The 18,742-nt window shown below is 35.8% G+C and overlaps 1 protein-coding gene across 1 annotated transcript in view; it reads left to right on the top strand.

Moving 5' to 3' along the window:
• LOC145328991 (SID1 transmembrane family member 2-like) overlaps nucleotides 1-18,742 on the top strand; it is a 91,354-nt gene that overhangs the window by 24,606 nt on the left and 48,006 nt on the right. Inside the window, exons 2-13 of the mRNA XM_080172984.1 lie at nucleotides 7,468-7,526; nucleotides 8,236-8,512; nucleotides 9,051-9,132; nucleotides 9,805-9,881; nucleotides 13,701-13,756; nucleotides 14,342-14,429; nucleotides 14,835-14,919; nucleotides 15,317-15,401; nucleotides 16,178-16,293; nucleotides 17,371-17,445; nucleotides 17,676-17,777; nucleotides 18,145-18,241. Coding sequence (XP_080029110.1) covers nucleotides 8,244-8,512; nucleotides 9,051-9,132; nucleotides 9,805-9,881; nucleotides 13,701-13,756; nucleotides 14,342-14,429; nucleotides 14,835-14,919; nucleotides 15,317-15,401; nucleotides 16,178-16,293; nucleotides 17,371-17,445; nucleotides 17,676-17,777; nucleotides 18,145-18,241 — 1,132 coding nt within the window. The 5' untranslated portion in view covers nucleotides 7,468-7,526; nucleotides 8,236-8,243. The remainder of the gene's footprint in view (nucleotides 1-7,467; nucleotides 7,527-8,235; nucleotides 8,513-9,050; nucleotides 9,133-9,804; nucleotides 9,882-13,700; nucleotides 13,757-14,341; nucleotides 14,430-14,834; nucleotides 14,920-15,316; nucleotides 15,402-16,177; nucleotides 16,294-17,370; nucleotides 17,446-17,675; nucleotides 17,778-18,144; nucleotides 18,242-18,742) is intronic.

Raw genomic sequence — 18,742 nt, 5'->3', positions numbered from 1 at the left:
CAACTTTTCAGGCAAATTAAATCATCCTTTCCTTCATTTATGCTCCTCATTCATATGAGTGTCGTTTGTTTGAGTGGCTTAATATAGAATACATGCCAAATCTGCCAGGGTGATATAATAGTTTGAAAAAAACTGTATTTGGATGGGTATATAATAGTAAGATTCAAATCAATTAAAATCGCTGAATAACTGTCTTATCTATTGTACTAGCTTCGTTAATTCTGTAATTTAAAACCACCCGGTTCAGTGGTTTAACGAGTTGTTTCACGTTTAATTGCTTGAAAGTAATTCATAAATTTCCAAATAATGTAATAAAATTAAAACTTAACTGTCCTTAATAGAAAAATTTCTCGTTGCCAAAAGTTCGTACAAAATATTTTGCCACTTAAGATTAAATACAAAGATATTTTTAGCTCTAAAACTGCTTATTTTGATACATAAATGAATCCAAAAACCAAAACAAAATGTATTATGAAAGGTTCTGCTTAAAATACAAGACTAATAAAAAAATCCGCATTTTTTGTAATTTGAAAAATGCTGTTTAATCATACATTTAATATTTTTTATATTTCTTTATTATAGATATTCATTTTTTTAAACTTAACAAATTGTTTAAATAATGATTTGTTAGGTTATTATATAAAAGCTTATTATAGAATATGTATATAAAGAAATTTTTGTAATTAAACATTTTTGCTAACAATTATATTTTGTTGTTTATATATGAATATTGCGAACATGAACAAAATTGTTATTTTTGATGATTATTATTAATAATTATTATTCTACTAACACTAATGTCATTAACTAAAAACTGTTATATAAATATAAATATGATATAATATCAATATTATTTCAATAAAGTTAAAGTTGAATATTATTTATTTTGTTTGTTTTTATGTATTTGTGGTTTTGAAATTTATTAAGTTTGTATTTACTGTTTTATTAATCAAATACTAGAACAGGCCATATTAAGGAAAATTCAAAGTTACTAAATGTCAGTGAAAGGACAATGGGCAATAAATTAACCTCACTATCCTACCTTCCCCTTTTATCATTATGATAAACAAAATTACTCCTTGGGTAGGATGAAATAATGAGAAAAAAAGTCATGGGGTTTTTTCCTGGTTTCCTTTTTTTTCCTCTAGTTTCCTCCCATAATTAAATATCCCTACACCAGATTTTTAGCTGAATTTGTGGGAGGGTGTGCAGTGCAGTGCATTTATCATCCTATTATAGACTCTTATTTTTTGATAATGTTTATAAACTCGTTTTGTCATTAGTTAGACTAAAATTATTGAATCATAATGGGATTGTACAAAGTTATAGTACAATTATCTAAACTTTTCAGCCAATTATTTTAATTTGTACTAGGTTATAATTTGTTTGTCATTAAGGGTGTAGGCCTGTAGAGGGATTTATCTATCGTCCATTGTCCAATCTATTCTTGTTTTCTGTTGGATTATTTAATCAGTTCCTTTACTTGTTTTTCATTACTCTTGTCTCTGATGTGAGTTTTTAAAGAAACAGATATTTTGGAGCTTTCCCATAAAGTGCCTTTTAAGCACTGAACCGAGGACCGAGGATGCAAGCTTTTCCGGAGTGGTCCTATCCGGGGAGATGGAGAAGAAGTCCCCGGGCAAACCTGCATCAAACACACCTGCTTGACCATTCACCCTGTCCGGGTTTCCACCAAGGGGCTGGCCTAATAGGCTTTTAAGTCAGCCCCTGTCAGCTCTGGAGGCCTTGGAGGCCTTTCAACTCCAACCCTCCAACATCTCCAACATCCCTCCCCCTCCTCCCCTCATCCTCTCTGGCGACATCCACCCGAATCCTGGCCCCAAATACCCCTGTTCTACCTGCTCCCGCAATATTACCCGCTCCACTGGTGCCTTCCTCTGCAACTCCTGCCAACTTTGGGTTCATCCTAAATGTTCCCTCCTTCCATCCAAATCCAATTACAATTCCAACTGGTCCTGCCCACCCTGCATTTCTGCCTCAACAACTCCCTTTTCACCTATCTCCCCCCAACCACCAACACCCCCATCCAAACCCCGCCGTCCTAAATTTCCATGTACAGTCTGTTCCTTAGGCGTTACAAAATCCACTGGCTCCTTCCAATGTAACTCCTGCCTCCAATGGATCCACCCTAAATGCTCCCTCCTCCCATCTGCCACCCACTACTCTCCTTTCTGGTTCTGCCCTTCCTGCTCCCCCCCAACCTCACCCCCTCCCTCTCCTAACTTATCTCCCCCTACACCCCTCCCATCACCTAGCTCCCCGTCTACCCCTCCTTCCCCTGCAGCTCCTCCTTCACCCCCGCCCCCTCCTCCACCCACCCCTGCCCCCCGAAAACCTCCTGGTAAACCTTTTGTCCTTCAATTCAATTGTAATGGCCTCCTTACCACCCAAGATGAACTCCACAACCTTATTTCTACCCATAACATCCCCATCACCTGCCTCCAAGAAACCAAACTCTCCAGCAAATCCAATCCTAAACCCCTCCCTGGCTATAACTTTCTCAGGAAGGATCGTCAAGACCGACCTGGTGGAGGAATAGCCTTCCTTATTGCCGATGACATCCCCTTCACCCACCTTGACCTCAATCACCTTTCCAATGGCCCCCTAGAGATTGATGGTATCCAAATTTCCCGCAATGGCTCTCCTACACAAATCATCAACCTTTACCTTCCTCCACATTCTTCCTGTCCCCCCCAATACACCCCTGACTTTAACCTCCTCTTTGACAACCCAAATGACCTTATCCTAGTCGGTGATTTCAATGCCCACAACCCTGCCTGGAACTCCATCACCCTTGACCAATCTGCCATGAATCGTGGGGAGGCTCTGCTGGAAGCTCTCAATGAGAGCAGCCTCTGCCTCCTCAACGAGGACTCCCCCACCCGCCTCCCCCCCAACGGCCAACCCACCTCCCCCGACCTTTCCCTTTGCTCTGCCCACCTTGCCCTTGACTTTTCCTGGCACACCCTCACCACCCTCCGTTCTGATCACCTCCCCATCCTCCTCTCCCTTCCTGAAATCAACAGAAACCCCCGCCCTGTCAAAACTTTCCACAACTTCCGTAAAGCAGATTGGGACACCTTCACCCTTGAAACTGAAACCCTCTTTGAAGATCTTCCTGAACCCTCCTCCTGCTCCCAAGGTGAAGCCACTTTTCGCCAAATCCTCCAAACTGCCTCCAAACACACAGTCCCCGCTGGCTTCATCAAAAACTCCAATCCCTCCCTCCCCCAGTCTGCTAAGCCCCTTATCCAGCAAAGAGACTCCTTAAGAGAAATTAACCCCCATGATCCTCAAATCCAAATCCTCAATGAACAAATTTCCTCAATAGTAAACCAACACTCCAACAAAAAATGGCAAGAAACCCTTTCCAAATCCGACCATAGAACCAACCCTTCCAAATTCTGGTCCCTCCTCAAATCCCTTTCTGGCAAAAACAATTCCCCTCCTTCCAACCAACCCATTTCCTTCAACAACAAAGTTCACACCTCCCACGCCCACATTGCTGAATCCTTCACCAAACAATTCACCTCTGTCTCCCGCCACACCTCCAACCCTTTCTCCAGAAAAATTATCCGCAAAATTAGACACCGCCACCGCCTCAATAGAGATTTCCAACCTTTCACACCTGCCCTTGTCCTTGAAGCTATTAAAAATTCCTCAAATTCATCTGCACTTGGCCCTGATCACCTCAACATCCTCCACCTCAAACACCTTGGTCCAAATGGCATCTCCTACCTTACCAAACTCTTCAACCTCTCCATTTCCGCTGCTAATATCCCTGCCATTTGGAAGCTCTCCAAAATTATTGCCCTCCTCAAACCTGGTAAACCCCCTGACCTTTCCACCTCCTACCGCCCAATCTCCCTCCTCTGTCCTGCAGCTAAAGTCCTTGAACGCCTCCTTCTCCCATACCTTAAACAATCCCTCTCCACCCACCCCTCTCAACATGGCTTCAAACCCCTCCACTCCACCACATCCTCACTCCTTAATCTTTCCACCTCCATTGCTAACGGTTTCAACCAAAACCTCCCCCCCAGCCGCACAACCGTAGCCTCCATTGACCTTTCCAAAGCCTTCGACTGCATCCCAATCCATCTCCTTCTCCAAAAAATCTCCTCTTCAAACCTCCATCCAAACATCATCAGATGGCTGTCCTGCTACCTGCGTGGCAGAATGGCCTTCTGCTCCTACCAAAATACCAACTCCTCCCCCAGAATTGTCCACACTGGTGTCCCCCAAGGCTCTGTTATTTCCCCCGTCCTTTTCAACTTCTACATAGCAGATGCCCCCCACATCCCCCCTGCCACCACCTCCTCCTATGCCGACGACCTCAACTCCTTCCACTCCTCTCCTGACATCCCCCAGTCAGTTGAATCCATCAACTCCCACCTCTCCTCAATCGCTGACTGGGCCTCCACCAATGGCCTCTCCATCGCCCCCAACAAATCCACTGTCACCCTTTTCACTCCTGACCGTAAGCACCAATCCAACCTCCATCCTCAAGTCCAAATTAACGGCTCCATCCTCCCCCTTGAGAAAACCCCTAAGATCCTTGGAGTTACCTTTGACACCTTTTTCAATTTCAGTTCCCATGTCTCCACCATTTCCTCTAAAATTTCCTCCCGCCTCAGAATCCTTAAATGTCTGGCTGGCACCAAATGGGGCCACCAGAAGGAGACCCTCCTCACCACTTACAACACCCTCCTCCGCCCCATTACCACCTATGCCTGTCCTGTCTGGTTTCCTAACACCTCCAAAAACAACATTGACAAACTCCAAGTCCTCCAAAACCAAGCCCTCCGCATCTGTACTGGTTCCACCAAAAAATCCCCCATTAGCCACCTCCACCAAGAAACTAAAATCCTACCAGTACGGAACCACCTCTCCCTTTTATGCTCCCAGTACCTGGCCTCCTCCCTCCGTCCTTCCCACCCATCCTTCCCCAATGTCACAACCCCTCCTGGTCCTAGATCCAAGAAATCCACCCTCCAATCCATGTTCCTCCCGAATCTCCAACCTTTTCTCACCCCTGATAACACTCTCCTCCCTGCAAATTACAAATCCACCATCTCCCGACTCCTCACCTCTGCAGTTACCCAAGCCATCAACTCCTACCCCCCTAATCCTGTCCTTAATCATGCCCCTCCCAACATCAACCCCTCTGAGATCCAACTTCCTAGGCACTACAGAACCATCCTCTCCCAATTAAGATCCAATTATTGTCCTAAGCTCCAAAGTTACCTGCATTCCATCAACGCTTCTCTTTCACCCAACTGCCCATCCTGCCCCAACAATCCTACCCCTGAAACAGTCCAACACCTCTTTTCCTGCCCTAATAACCCAACCAACCTAAATCCCATTGACCTCTGGCAAAATCCCACCCTCGTAGCTGCCTTCCTATCATCACACCCCAGTTTCACCAGCCTCCCTCCTCTTCAACGCCCCCCTCCAGAGCCCCCTCCATAAGCCTTCCCTCCCCCACCTACTGATGACAACCTGGACACGAATATGGACTATGAGCAGCCAATACAACAACAAGCACTGAACCTTCCTCCTTATTAAATAAATGAATAAAATTGAAAATAACCTATCTTAACCTTACCCAAAGTATTAAACAAACAACAAAATTCAGGCTGGCCACAAACATACTATTTCCACTATTTTTGCATACTATGCAAACTATTCCAAAAAAATATGCCATTTCCACTATTGTCCAAAATTGCATACTATTTCCACTATTTCTTTGGATTTCAGATAAATCTTCAATTTTTAGGTAACTAAAACAAACTGATTTTTTTGATCATGAAAAGAAAGCCAAGTAGCAGGTTTCATCGCATTTTCACAGTATCTTTTCTCCTATTTCTAGTCCCTGCGGGGGGCTCTAACCCTGCGGGGCAATCATTAACACTTACCTAACCTAAAATAGTGGGTATAGTTATTAACCTGATTATTTTTGTAAACTCTTTTATATGATTAATTATCAATAAACATTAAGTTTGACACTTTCCTTCTAGTGGCTAGTGGGGTAAAACTTCCCCCAAAACTACTAAAACTTTAAGTTCTGGGCTTTTTTTTTAAATATTGGGCTGATTTTGTTAATAAAAACGTTTTTTTCTTCAAATAACTTAACTAAATAATCACTATAGATTTCAATTAGGCACATCTTTTAAGGACTAAATTTTTTAAACTCCCCCCCCCCCCTTCCTTGTATTTTATAACTTAACAATTGGGGGTTGTTTCACCCCACTAGCCCCGAGAAAGAAAGTATTAAAATGAAATCTTTAGTTGCTACATAGCTCAATTATGTGATAAAGTTTACATCAAAAATCAGCTTAATATCTCTAAAAAAAACCTCAAGTCTTAAATATAAGTGTTTTGGAGGGTGAAATACCTCACTAGCCCCAAGAAGGAAAGTGCCAAAATGAAATCTTTAGTGGCTACCTAGCTAAATTATACAAAAAAAGGTAAACATTAAAAAATTTAGCTTGATATCTCTAAAAATAAGCTCAGACATTAGATTTTAGTGTCTTAGGGGCTGTTTTACCCCATTAGCCCCTAGAAGAAAAGTGCCAAAATTCAATTTTCAAAGTTTTACTGGTATATTTAATCATGTAATTTTACAAAAATAATCAGGTTAATAACTATAACAACAAGCTCAAAACATCCAGGGCAAAATTTATACTGCATTTCATTTCCTATAAGTGTATAAACTCCGCCCTCCCTCCTCTTTTACTACAAACTATACGCATTTCAAAGACAATTTTTAATTAAGCTAAAATTGAAATTATACAAAATATACAAATGTACCTTTATAAAATAATTATATAACTCCTAAGTGCTAATCTAATTTTAAAAAGGTTTGTGTAACTAAAATTCATGAAAAATCTGCATTTTTAAAACTTGAGTATCTTTAGAGGATAGCTCAAAAACTAATTATAGTACAAAAACATTTTATACCTTTATGAAAACTAGCGGCAACCAGTGATTTTAAGGCCCTATAGTGTTTTAAATGCTTGCTATTTCATACTATTTTGTTTAAAATGCATACTATTTCATACTATTTTGATTAAAATGCATACTATTTCATACTATTTTTAAAAAATTTACATACTATTGCATACTATTTACTTTTTTTTTGCATACTATTTTATGCTATTTTGAAAAAAAGTCTGTGGCCACCCTGAAAATTTTACCATTCCTCTTATTAAATTTTTCAAAATGGGGGTGGAGTTTTAGTGTTCAACAAGACAATTAAGGGGAAAACACCGGAATTTTCAAAGGTTTTTTTGTTGGAACATATTCTAGTAAATAACACCTCATTACAAGTTAAAACAGTTTCAAATTTCTTATTTTAATCATACATTTATTCTTTTTTTGTTACCTATTTTAATATGAAAATTATTTATGTACATATTAATAAAATTTAAAAATGTTGTTTCAGATTAATTACAAAATGATAAGTTGATAATGACATAAAGTTAATTTAGATACTTTTTCAGAAGGTAAGAATTGTGGTTGAACCTAAAATAGCGAAGCTACTAGAATATAAGCATTTTTTTCCGTCTGTCAGTCCATCAGTAATCTTTGGTGTTTTTTGATTTTCTCGGCTACTATAATTATACTAATATATACAGAGCTGGATCTTTAAATCATTTTAGTGGTGAGCCAGATCGGAGTGAGCCAACTTTCCACCAATGAGAGCACAGCATTTTATGAAATGCCGCGCTGTGATTGGCTGAAATTCGGCTCACCACTAAAATGATTTAAAGATCCAGCTCAGCTAAAATTTTGGTGAAGATTCCTGTAACAATGAGCAGAATTTAAAAACTGGAGCTAACTTATTACAATCCTTTGCATAGAGGGGCAAAGAAAAGCCTTAAGTATAGTTTCGCAGGTCGCCCCAGTCTAGATATAAACAATTTTTTTTGTTATCACAGACGAAATATAATCAATAGTACTTATTGTTTTTGTTTGCCCATTTTGGGGGGATTTCTCCTTATATCTGCAAATGTTAAAATGATCATAAACAAAATTATCCTCTCTGCAGATTAAAATTTTCAGTTAAAAAGTTGGGACACTTCTGGTTTAAATTTAAATACCAAAAGTTTTGGAGCTGACAAATTAGATAAAATTTTGGCTACTAGTATAAGTATGTTTTACAGTCCATTGTCCCCTCCCTCCCTGCCACCAACAACAGAACTGTTATTTTAGGTCACAAAATGAAGCTTCTCCATCACTCAATTCTTCTTTTCTTCATTAACTATTCTGTTAGTGTTGCCGTATTCAACAACAAAAACATTATTTCCAACTATGTGAATAATGTTCTTGTGAATAAGAAAGAAAACAAAAGTGCGTCTGATAGAGTAGCAGTTGATACAAATGAATACCTGGGAAGTACAATTGGACTACAGAAAGGGTTGGTGGATACTAGAAACCCGGATATTCTGAAGGCTCAAGAGTCTAAAGATAGCATCATCTATATTGACAAGTAAGTGCAAAGGCAATGGAGGTTAAAATTATTGGTTAAAAGGTTAGGTTGTAACCAACCATTCAAATTTTTATAAAATATCACTTTTATTTGAAATCTTAACTAGGTAGGTACTTGAGTTTTAAGTAAAAAATATCTAGTAAAATTTTGCAAGTGAGCCTTACCGCGACAAAGTACCCGAAATTGTAACATATCTTCCCGTGAATATAAGGATTTTAAAAATATATACCTAGGTACCTTACTAATTTTCGGAACTTACTCAAAGTGCCTGGTTGGCGCAGAATTCGCGCCACTTGCTTATGAAACAAGTTAAAATAAGACGAGGGAGATTTTTAAAATCTATGCCTAACCTTGAACCACTGCGGGGGTCTGAACTGTGTGGTGCTATAATCCTGTGGGGCTACCTAATACCTGACATAAGCATATATCAAACACACGAAAATCTCCCCCCTCCCCGTCCTTATTTCCAATTTATTTCAAAATAATTTAAAGGGGGTTCACTTCGAGGGAAAACGGTCAAATTTATTTTTCTTCCTAGTGCCAAAATGTTGAATACCTACACCTATTCTGTAAACTCTACAACAATCTACATGTTCAAGTTTCATTACAGGGGCTCTAAGGTAAGGTACTTTTAAGCAATTCAGCTACTTTTGGACACGACCCGCGGCTGTGGCGTAACACATAGCGCGTCCGCTCGTTGTCGGGAAGGTGATAAGTAAGTATCTCGATCCAACAAAGCGTCATAACTAAAGAAATAAGTCGTGCTCCTATGTTAGGTGCACGACTTAAAAAGTTAGAGTAAGGGCCCAAAAGAGGCGCAACTCATTACTATGCACAGTAATAATGACTTCCAGACAAGGGTCGTACAATCAAAGGGTTGGTTGTCGAAAGGACACATATGTGACCATTTAATCAGGCACGCCACAGCAATTAAGCTGGTTCAGATATCAGCACTAAAATAATATCTCGTGCCGTGGTGTATCCCATTCTTAAAGGCTGTCTTCAGGCTACTCTTGAATTTGAAGGTATTTGTTTCTGCTTTTCTCCGAATGATTGATACAACATATTGTGCTATAATATGTTTTTAAAAAATTTATTTACTGATCAGATACATTTATTAAGATTTCTAACTTTATTGCAGCTCAACGTTTTTTTTTAATTCAAAGTATTTTCATCTTAATGTTGCTACGCTACTTGAGGTTCAAAATGATCAAAGTTTTTTTAGCAAGATGGATTTTTAAAGTACCTAGATATAATAAAATGTAATAACTTATATCTTTTGTTTATTTCAGCTTGGAAAAAGGGCTGTTCGTCTGTATGTAGATAGTCCACTGAGTTTGGCTAGTGAGCCTGTGCTATTTGTTGTAAGGTAAGGATAACAGCGTTGCGGAGCCGTTTGATTTTGGTGCGGCTCCGGCTCCGACCTAAAATCATATTTTGACTTTCGAGGGTTTTAAAAGTTAATTTTTGATAAAAATGGACTTGAAAAACTTAAAAGGGGCATTTACACATGACAAAACAGAGTTACCAAATTATAATTTATAAAAAATCTCTTTATTTTTCTAGTCAGGAGCCGTTATTTAACAAAAATTACGGCTCCGGCTTCAGCAAAATATGGATGCTCCCGAAATAAATTGAAACTAGACTTAACATTTTTCTTTTAGAATTTGCTATTCAGCAATGCAATTCAATGTAAAATTGTTAAAAGTGGGTTATGTATCATACCTAATGTGTTTCATACAGTTTGTTTTAAGTTAATATAACATTAAGATATATAAGTTTTCTGGAATTCTAAAGTTAGGGGGAGATTTGAAATCTGCATCAAATTTTGAGGATTTTTTATAAAATTCGTTTTTTCTATAATTCTTTATCTAAAAGCGGAAATGCAATTTAAGTTAATTAATTTTGGCATCTGTGATTGTTGAATTTAAAAAATCTGCGCTCTGATTGGATGGCGTACATCATTCAACCAATTAGAGCGCAGGTAGTTTAAAATCCACCTATCCTATTGGTCAAAATTAATTAACTTAAAATGCATTTCCGCTTTTAGATAAAGAATTATACAAAAAACGAATTTTATAAAAAATCCTTAAAATTTGATGCAGATTTCAAATATCCCCCTAACATTAAAATTCCATAAAACGTATATATCTTAATATAACATATTAATTATGAGGGGAGTAGGTTAGAATTCTCAACCTTCTCTGTGTGAAAGCATAGAATAATTATTAAAAGCTAAGATTATAATATTTCTGTTAATTACCTCCTTCTTTTTGTTAGAGCACCAATTTTTCTCATCTTTACTTGATACCTACCGATAATTTATTTTTTTTATAAAAAAAATAAATATTTGGGGGGAAATCTGAAAAATATTTTGAAAAAATCATCTATGTAAGGGGGGGGGGGGGAAGTTTGTACAGTTATAGGAAATGAAATTCAGTACAAAAGTTTGGGAGGGCCGTGTGGGCTTGTTTTTATGTTATCAACCTAATTCTTTTTGTAGGCTCTCTTATATGACTGGATGTACACATAAAACTTTGAAAATTGAATTTCGGCACTTTCCTTCTTGGGGCTTGTGGAGCACAAAAACCCCCCAAACGCTAAAAATATTAGTTCTGAGCTTATTTTCAAAGATATCAACCTGATTTTTTTAAAATAATACTTTTTTAACATAACTGAATCAACGAACCATTACAGATTTCATTTTGGGACTTTCCTTCTTGGGGCTTGTGGAGCAAAAGACCCCCAAAAACACTAAAAATATGCGTTCTGAGCTTATTTTTAAAGATATCAACCTGATTTTTTTTAAATAATACTTTTTTAACATAACTGAATCAACGAACCATTACAGATTTCATTTTGGGACTTTCCTTCTAGGGGCTTGTGGAGCAAAAGACCCCCAAAAACACTAAAAATATGCGTTCTGGGCTTATTTTTAAAGATCCCGACGTGATTTTTTTAAAATAATACCTTTTTAACATAACTGAATCAACGAACCATTACAGATTTCATTTTGGGACTTTCCTTCTAGGGGCTTGTGGAGCAAAAGAGACCCTAAAACACTAAAAATATGAGTTCTGATCTTATTTTTAAAGATATCAACCTGATTTTTTTTATTTAAACTTTTTTAACATAGCCGAACTTAGGAACCATTACAGATTTAATTTTAGAATTTTCCTTCTAAGGGCTTGTGGAGCATAAGTCTCCCAAAAACACTAAAAATATGAGTTCTGAGCTTATTTTGAAAGATATCAACCTGATTTTTAAAGAAAACTTTTTGAACATAACCAAACTAGGGAACCATTACAGATTTTATTTTGGGACTTTCCTTCTAGGGGCTTGTGGAGCAAAAGAACCACAAAACACTAAAAATATTAGTTCTGGGCTTATTTTTAGAGACATCAACCTGATTTTTTAAAATAATACTTCTTTAACATAACCGAACTAAGAAACCATTACAGATATCATTTTCGGACTTCTAGGGTCTACTGGAGCAAAAGACTTCCAAAACACTAAAAATATTGGGACTTTCCTTCTAGGGGCTTGTGGAGCTTAAGAACCACAAAACACTAAAAATATTAGTTCTGACCTTATTTTTAAAGATATCAACCTGATTTTTTTAAGAACACTTTTTTAACATAACCGAACTTGGTAACTTTTACAGATTTCATTCAGGGACTATCCTTCTAGAAGCTAGTGAGGCAAAAAAAACAAAAAGTACTATTTTTAAAAAATCAGGTTGATATATTTAAAAATAAGCTCAGAACTCATACTTTTAGTGTTTTTGGGGGTCTTTTGCTCCACAAATCGCAAGAATGAAAGTCTCAAAATGAATTCTGTAATGGTTCGTTAATTCGGTTTTGTTAAAAAAGTATTATTTTCAAAAAATCAGGTTGATATCTTTAAAAATAAGCTCAGAACTCATATTTTTAGTATTTTTGGGGGTCTTTTGCTCCACTAGACCCTAAAAGGAAAGTCCAAAATGAAATCTGTAATGGTTCCTTAATTCAGGTATGTTAAGAAAGTTTTCTTTAAAAAAAAATCAGGTTGACATCTTTAAAATAAGCTCAGAACTCATATTTTTAGTGTTTTTGGGGGTCTTTTGCTACACAAGCCCCTAGAAGGAAAGTCCCAAAATGAAATATGTAATAGTTTGTTGATTCGGTTATGCTAAAAAAGTATTATTAAAAAAATCAGGTTGACATCTTTTAGAATAAGCTTAGAACTCATATTTTTAGTCTTTTGCTCCACAAGCCCCCAGAAGGAAAGTCCCAAAATGAAATCTGTAATGGTTCGTTGATTCGGTTATGTTAAAAAAGTATTATTGAAAAAAAATCAGGTTGATATCTTTAAAAATAAGCTCGTAACGCATATTTTTAGTGTTTTTGGGGGTCTTTTGCTCCACAAGCCCCGAGGAGGAAAGTCCCAAAATGAAATCTGTAATGGTTCGTTGATTCAGTTATGTTAAAAAGGTATCATTTAAAAAAAATCAGGTTGATATCTTTAAAAATAAGCTCAAAACTCATATTTTTAGTGTGTGGGGGGGTTTTGTGCTCCACAAGCCCCAAGAAGGAAAGTCCCAAAATGAAATCTGTAATAGTTCGTTGATTCAGTTATGTTAAAAAAGTATTATTTAAAAAAATCTGGTTGATATCTTTAAAAATAAGCTCAGAACTCATATTTTTAGTGTTTGGGGGGTTTTTGTGCTCCAAAAGCCCCAAGAAGGAAAGTCCCAAAATGAAATCTGTAATGGTTTGTTGATTCAGTTATGTTAAAAAAGTATTATTAAAAAAAATCAGGTTGATATCTTTAAAAATAAGCTCAGAACTCATATTTTTTTTGTGTTTGGGGGGTCTTTGTGCTCCACAAGCCCCAAGAAGGAAAGTGCCGAAATTCAATTTTCAAAGTTTTATGTGTACATCCAGTCATATAAGAGATCCTACAAAAAGAATTAGGTTGATAACTATAAAAACAAACCCACACGGCCCTCCCAAACTTTTATACTGAATTTCATTTCCTATAACTGTACAAACTTCCCCCCCCCCCTTGTTTTGTAAAACTTGTAGTAGGTACCTATCGTTCTGAAGGTTGCACAAGTATGGAATTTTGAGTAAAGATGAATATTAATTTAAAAAACGTTGTTTTACTTAATGAAACATTTATATAATATACCTACTGTATTTTTCAGACATGACAAGGGAGTACTGTCCTGGCAACTACCACTTCTTATACCACTTTCTGGAGGCATATATTATTGCATTCACATCAGTAAAAAATAAATTCGGAACAACTTCAGAAGTTCTACATATTTTTATTAATGATAAATAGATACCTATTATTTTCAATAAAAGAATTCCATTGACCTATTAGTCCTCTAAGTTCAGTTTCTAAAGAATCTAGGCAGATTTTGTGCTATTTGGTGAGTGTTACCACCTAGGTCCACCGTTAACGAGAAAGATATCTAGAAAATTAATATATCCTTAACCGAACGCCCCTCCCACCTTTCCCAAGAAAACCTACAATATGAAGTCTTCAGTATTAAAGAAAGCTTGATATCTCCTAGGCAGGCTTTAAGCTATATCGTGAGGATTACCTAGATCAACCCTTTACGAGTAAGGGCCCTGGAAAACCTTCCCTCCCTCCCTAAAAATCTTTTTGAAAAAAAAATAATATAGGATAGTCTACCGCTAATTTAGAGCTTTTAGTTTCCTAAAAAGATTTTTTTTAACATGATTAATTTTTTGTTTCTATTTTTAAGTAGGCTCCTTTGAACAAAGTTTTTATTAGGTACATAACTAAATAAGTAATGCAAATATAATAATATATAAGGAGGGCAAAGAATATCTGAGTATAGATCAGTGAACAGAACCATGTGTCCCACAGAAGATTATGTCATGCAGAATTCTGCACTTCAAGGAACTTTCTTTCTTCAGCTTTATTGATTATTTTTTGTTCTTTATAAAGTTTCTTTATATGCAATCATATTTTAACCTTAAAAAAGATTTTTAGCCATTAAAAACCTAACTAGGCTGTAGTGTGGCTCATCATAAGGAGCCAGGACACACTGCAATGTTGGCATGCCGCCTTTATTAAAAAAATTGCACTAGGTAGGTATGATATTTAAAATAAATACACGAATTGACATCAATTAAACAATAAATAAAGCCTGGTCGTGATACTAATGCCATGTCCTACTCAATAAGGCTGTCAAATTTGGAAGAGAAAAAGGAGTGTTAGGTAATCCAAGTGGCTTCCTGCATGTTGAGTACTTTGGTTGAATTAAAATTATCACAAAGAAAGAATGTTTTTAAAAAGATTCAGGTCCACCAGATGAACAATTTCTGGCACTAAGTATTTCCACAGCCTCTAATAAAGATACAGAGTTTAGTCTGCTTGTATATTTGCAGGTACATATTGCCATGTTGTGTGAAATAATAAGAACCTTACATTATTTCAACAAATACAACAGCAAAACTACCCCCTTGCTCATTACCTGTCATTGATATCATCCAACAAATCTTGGGATAATTTAATTTTTAAGTATGGCTTCGAAACTGATTAATATCCGCTGGATTAGAACTAGTTCTCAGTCATACTGAAAAATTATGTATGCAGGCAAATTTTCACGAATATTAAAATAAATCTTCAAATTAAAACCAGTTTTTGTTAGCCCGGGCCTTCAGACCTCGAGGCAAACAAACCTGGTTTAGATCTTATCATTTTTTTATTCTATTGTCCGCGGAAAGCTGTCTATAATACGATGCGATAGATAACTAATCCGTTCTTTACTATTATATTGTTTAGGAGGATTTTGTAGTAGAAATGAATGAAACACGAGAATTCGATGTAACCCCATCTGCTCCACAATACTTTGAATTCCATTTTCCAGGTATAGTTAGGGTTGCCATAGAATATGGATACAGGGATGGAACAGTGAGCAACTAATTAAATTTAAGAGTTTTTGATTAGGCCAAGAAAATAATCTTTAGAACGAGCCAAAATAATTTTGGTCAAAATGAATTTTTTGTCTGCTAGAAATAAGGTTGATTACCTATATTCTCTAATTTTTGTCTGCTAGAAATCGGGTTGATTACCTATATTGCGGCGTTATGTGCGCTGGCCTCCCAATAAGCCAAAATAACAAAAAGTTGCATTAGTTCCAGTACCCAAGCCTAAGAGGGCCAAGAAAATTAATTTTAGGTCCATTGTAATATCCATTTATCCCTGATATGAACCATTCAAGATTTAATAAAACTTTTTAAGCCAACAAATGTGACAAGGAATTTTTAAAACTTGTGGTGCCAGTATAATTTAAAGTCCAAAGTTCCCTGCCTCTCTGAGTGTTTTTTTTAGGTGCTAGGACAAACGCAGGAATGACAAACGTCTGAGTTGACAGTTAAACTGACATAACCTATTTTAAACCATCTTACCTATAGGGTTTATAAATGCCTAACCCCTGTCGAGGCTTATTTGTATATTCAAATCTCGAAGTAACCTAACCTGTATAGAAATACTTAATTTGCCTTTTAAGTTATATTTTAGTTCTCTGACGTTTGTCACTCCTGCTTTTTAGTTGTTTGGTAGTGGTCATTAATTATCTTATCATGTATCAGCTAAAAAACACTTGCATTAAACCTTGATATAATTACTATAATATTATTTTAGAAGATCTTGACATAGTACTACTAACTGTAACCTCACCTAACAAGATCTGTATGACTGTATCAGTTCAAAACATAACCTGCCCTATTTCTGATTTGGACAGTAATGTAGAATTTGAGGTTAGTATTTTATTTTTAAGTATTTAAGTATTTTAGGGTCGGTCCGTCCGTCAGTCCGTACGTCCGTCCGTCCGTCCGAGATAGATAGCTTTTATTCGTTAATTTAGGCATGTTAGAATAGTCCTATCGATTTCAAACTTTGCATGATATTGATGATTCCTGTAGTAGTTAGGTACGATTTAGAAAGCATAGCAACTCTATAATCATTACCAGAATGTCCGTACGTTCATTTTAAACATGTTAATTTTTCTACTTTTTTAACAACAATTTTTTATGTGATCTAATTATCCGTTTGATCTGATTTTTGGTATATTGATTCCTGGGACAACAAAGAACAATATTATAAGCGAAGCAACTCTATAATCAAGTCCTAAAAATGGAAGTATGTCCATAAACATTATTCTGTATCAAGCAGTTTTTTAACAAATTTACTTACAATTTTACTTCGACTCTTATACAGTTATATTCTGATTATTCAGTTCTGACACTATACAAGTGTTAATGTCTGTTTGTCCTACCGTTTCAGTGCTTTGCTTTTATGTATGTTGTCATCCTTGTTTAAAGGAAACTTATTAATGTCAATACTAACTGATTCTAAAAATTTTAAAAGGTGATTTTTTTGCAATTATTCGTCGGTCTGTCCTTACGTCCTTCCACAACAGATAACTCTAATGGTTAATTTAGGCATTACTAAAAGCTGCGTCCCTAGTATCTAGGGATATTAGAAGGTTTATCAGAAAAATAGCTTAAACCACACAACGACTTTTTTTATATAAATAAAATAGCCTACAACCATCCCAGGAATTATAAGAAAGTTTACTCTAAAGGAGAACCATATTGGTTCATTGGTTAGTGAAATCCTTCGCTACAGACAAAAAAAGCTTACTACTTTATCAAAGAGGATAGAATTTCCTGTCGATTTCAAACTTCCATCCCTAAAATAGTTTAGCACAATATGAAAAGTGTAGCAACTCTATAACCATTATAAAGTAAGTCAGTATGTCCATATAGATTTTTAAAAGATATTTTTGATAGCAGTACAATCCTAAAGATATTAATGAGAAATTCTTAATTCAGGGTATTTGGCAGACAGCTGATTTGAAAGCTGGAATGACAATCAGAAGAGACATGTTCCCAGCTGGCCTACATATTGTAAGTTTTAACTTTGTTCCAGAAAAATAATATTAGATCCAAAAGGAATAAATAGTTTCTTGTTATGAGAGATAAGACAATAGACATGTATGTACATGTACCCAATCAAGAGTACCCAAAGGTTTTAAGCCAATAAATGAGATAAAGTGTTTTTAAAACTTTGGGTACGAGTATGATTTTTACTACTTCAAAAAATGTATTCAATAAATAAACATAGGTATAATTGCAAGGTGTTTGTTGTGAAGCCGAATGATGCAGATTGTTCTAACTCAATACCTTTACATAACAATCATATGGATGATGAACTTTATCAGGGCATCTTTAGAAATAAGGTAAACGTATGGTAAATTTACATGGAAAAAGTAATTAAGTTTTAAAGGTATTATGCATGAATTAGAGAAAATTATGTTAAACGCCGATTTTTGTCTAAATAGTATCAAATGTTTTGTAGAGTTCAAAGTGTATTCAAAAGATAGAAATATTTTTGAATGCTCTAATAGGCAGGAGTATATTTATAACACTATTTGATATTAACAAAATACCATCCATTTAGAAACATGTTACATATGCCATTAAAGTTTACTTTTGTGTTTAAGCACTTGAAGAAGCTTATTTTGTATAATCATTACGATTTTACTATCTTAAAAGACAGACGGAAAGAAATTAAAGAGAAGCTTTATAACTCCTTTTTATTTTCAGAGAGTTTCATTTGAGATAACAAAGAAGATATCTAAAGATGAATATTTGGTGGCAACTTTTGGAGCTTTCTTCATGTTCTGTGGAGCTTATCTTATAGGCACAATCTGTGATTTGATAGATTCTTAATTGTCTTGGGCATGTTTTAGTCTACTGTTTTGGGAGGATAGGTCCGAGAAGGAGGCTCTTCTATTACCTAATGTGATTTACTATAACATACAAACTCTTACTCTTTTCTCTTTCCAGATAGAGAGGTGACATTGGACTGTAAATTACACTAGTACCCAAAGTTGTATAACATTTTATTTTATTCGTTGGCTCAATATTTATAATTTATTTTTCTGAATTGTGATTGGTCGTTCCAAACGAATAGTGTTCAAACGAAGAATGTTCCAAACTAATTAGTGTTCAAACCTAAAACCAATAATTTTAATCTGCATAAGGATTGATTTTGTAACAAAGGGAATGGATTTTTAACTGACCGTCCATTGTCTTATCCCTGAAGGTTCATGATACCTTTCTCTTTTTTCTTTTTTCATTCTCTATGTCTCTTTCAATAATTGTCTTTATGTTTAGCTTATAATTTCAAATAAGTTTATTA

The sequence above is a fragment of the Acartia tonsa genome, chromosome 9 (genome assembly GCF_053477335.1).
Source record: "Acartia tonsa isolate MP-2025a chromosome 9, ASM5347733v1, whole genome shotgun sequence".
NCBI classification, from domain to species: domain Eukaryota; kingdom Metazoa; phylum Arthropoda; class Copepoda; order Calanoida; family Acartiidae; genus Acartia; species Acartia tonsa.
This window is presented reverse-complemented; position numbering and strand designations above follow the sequence as displayed.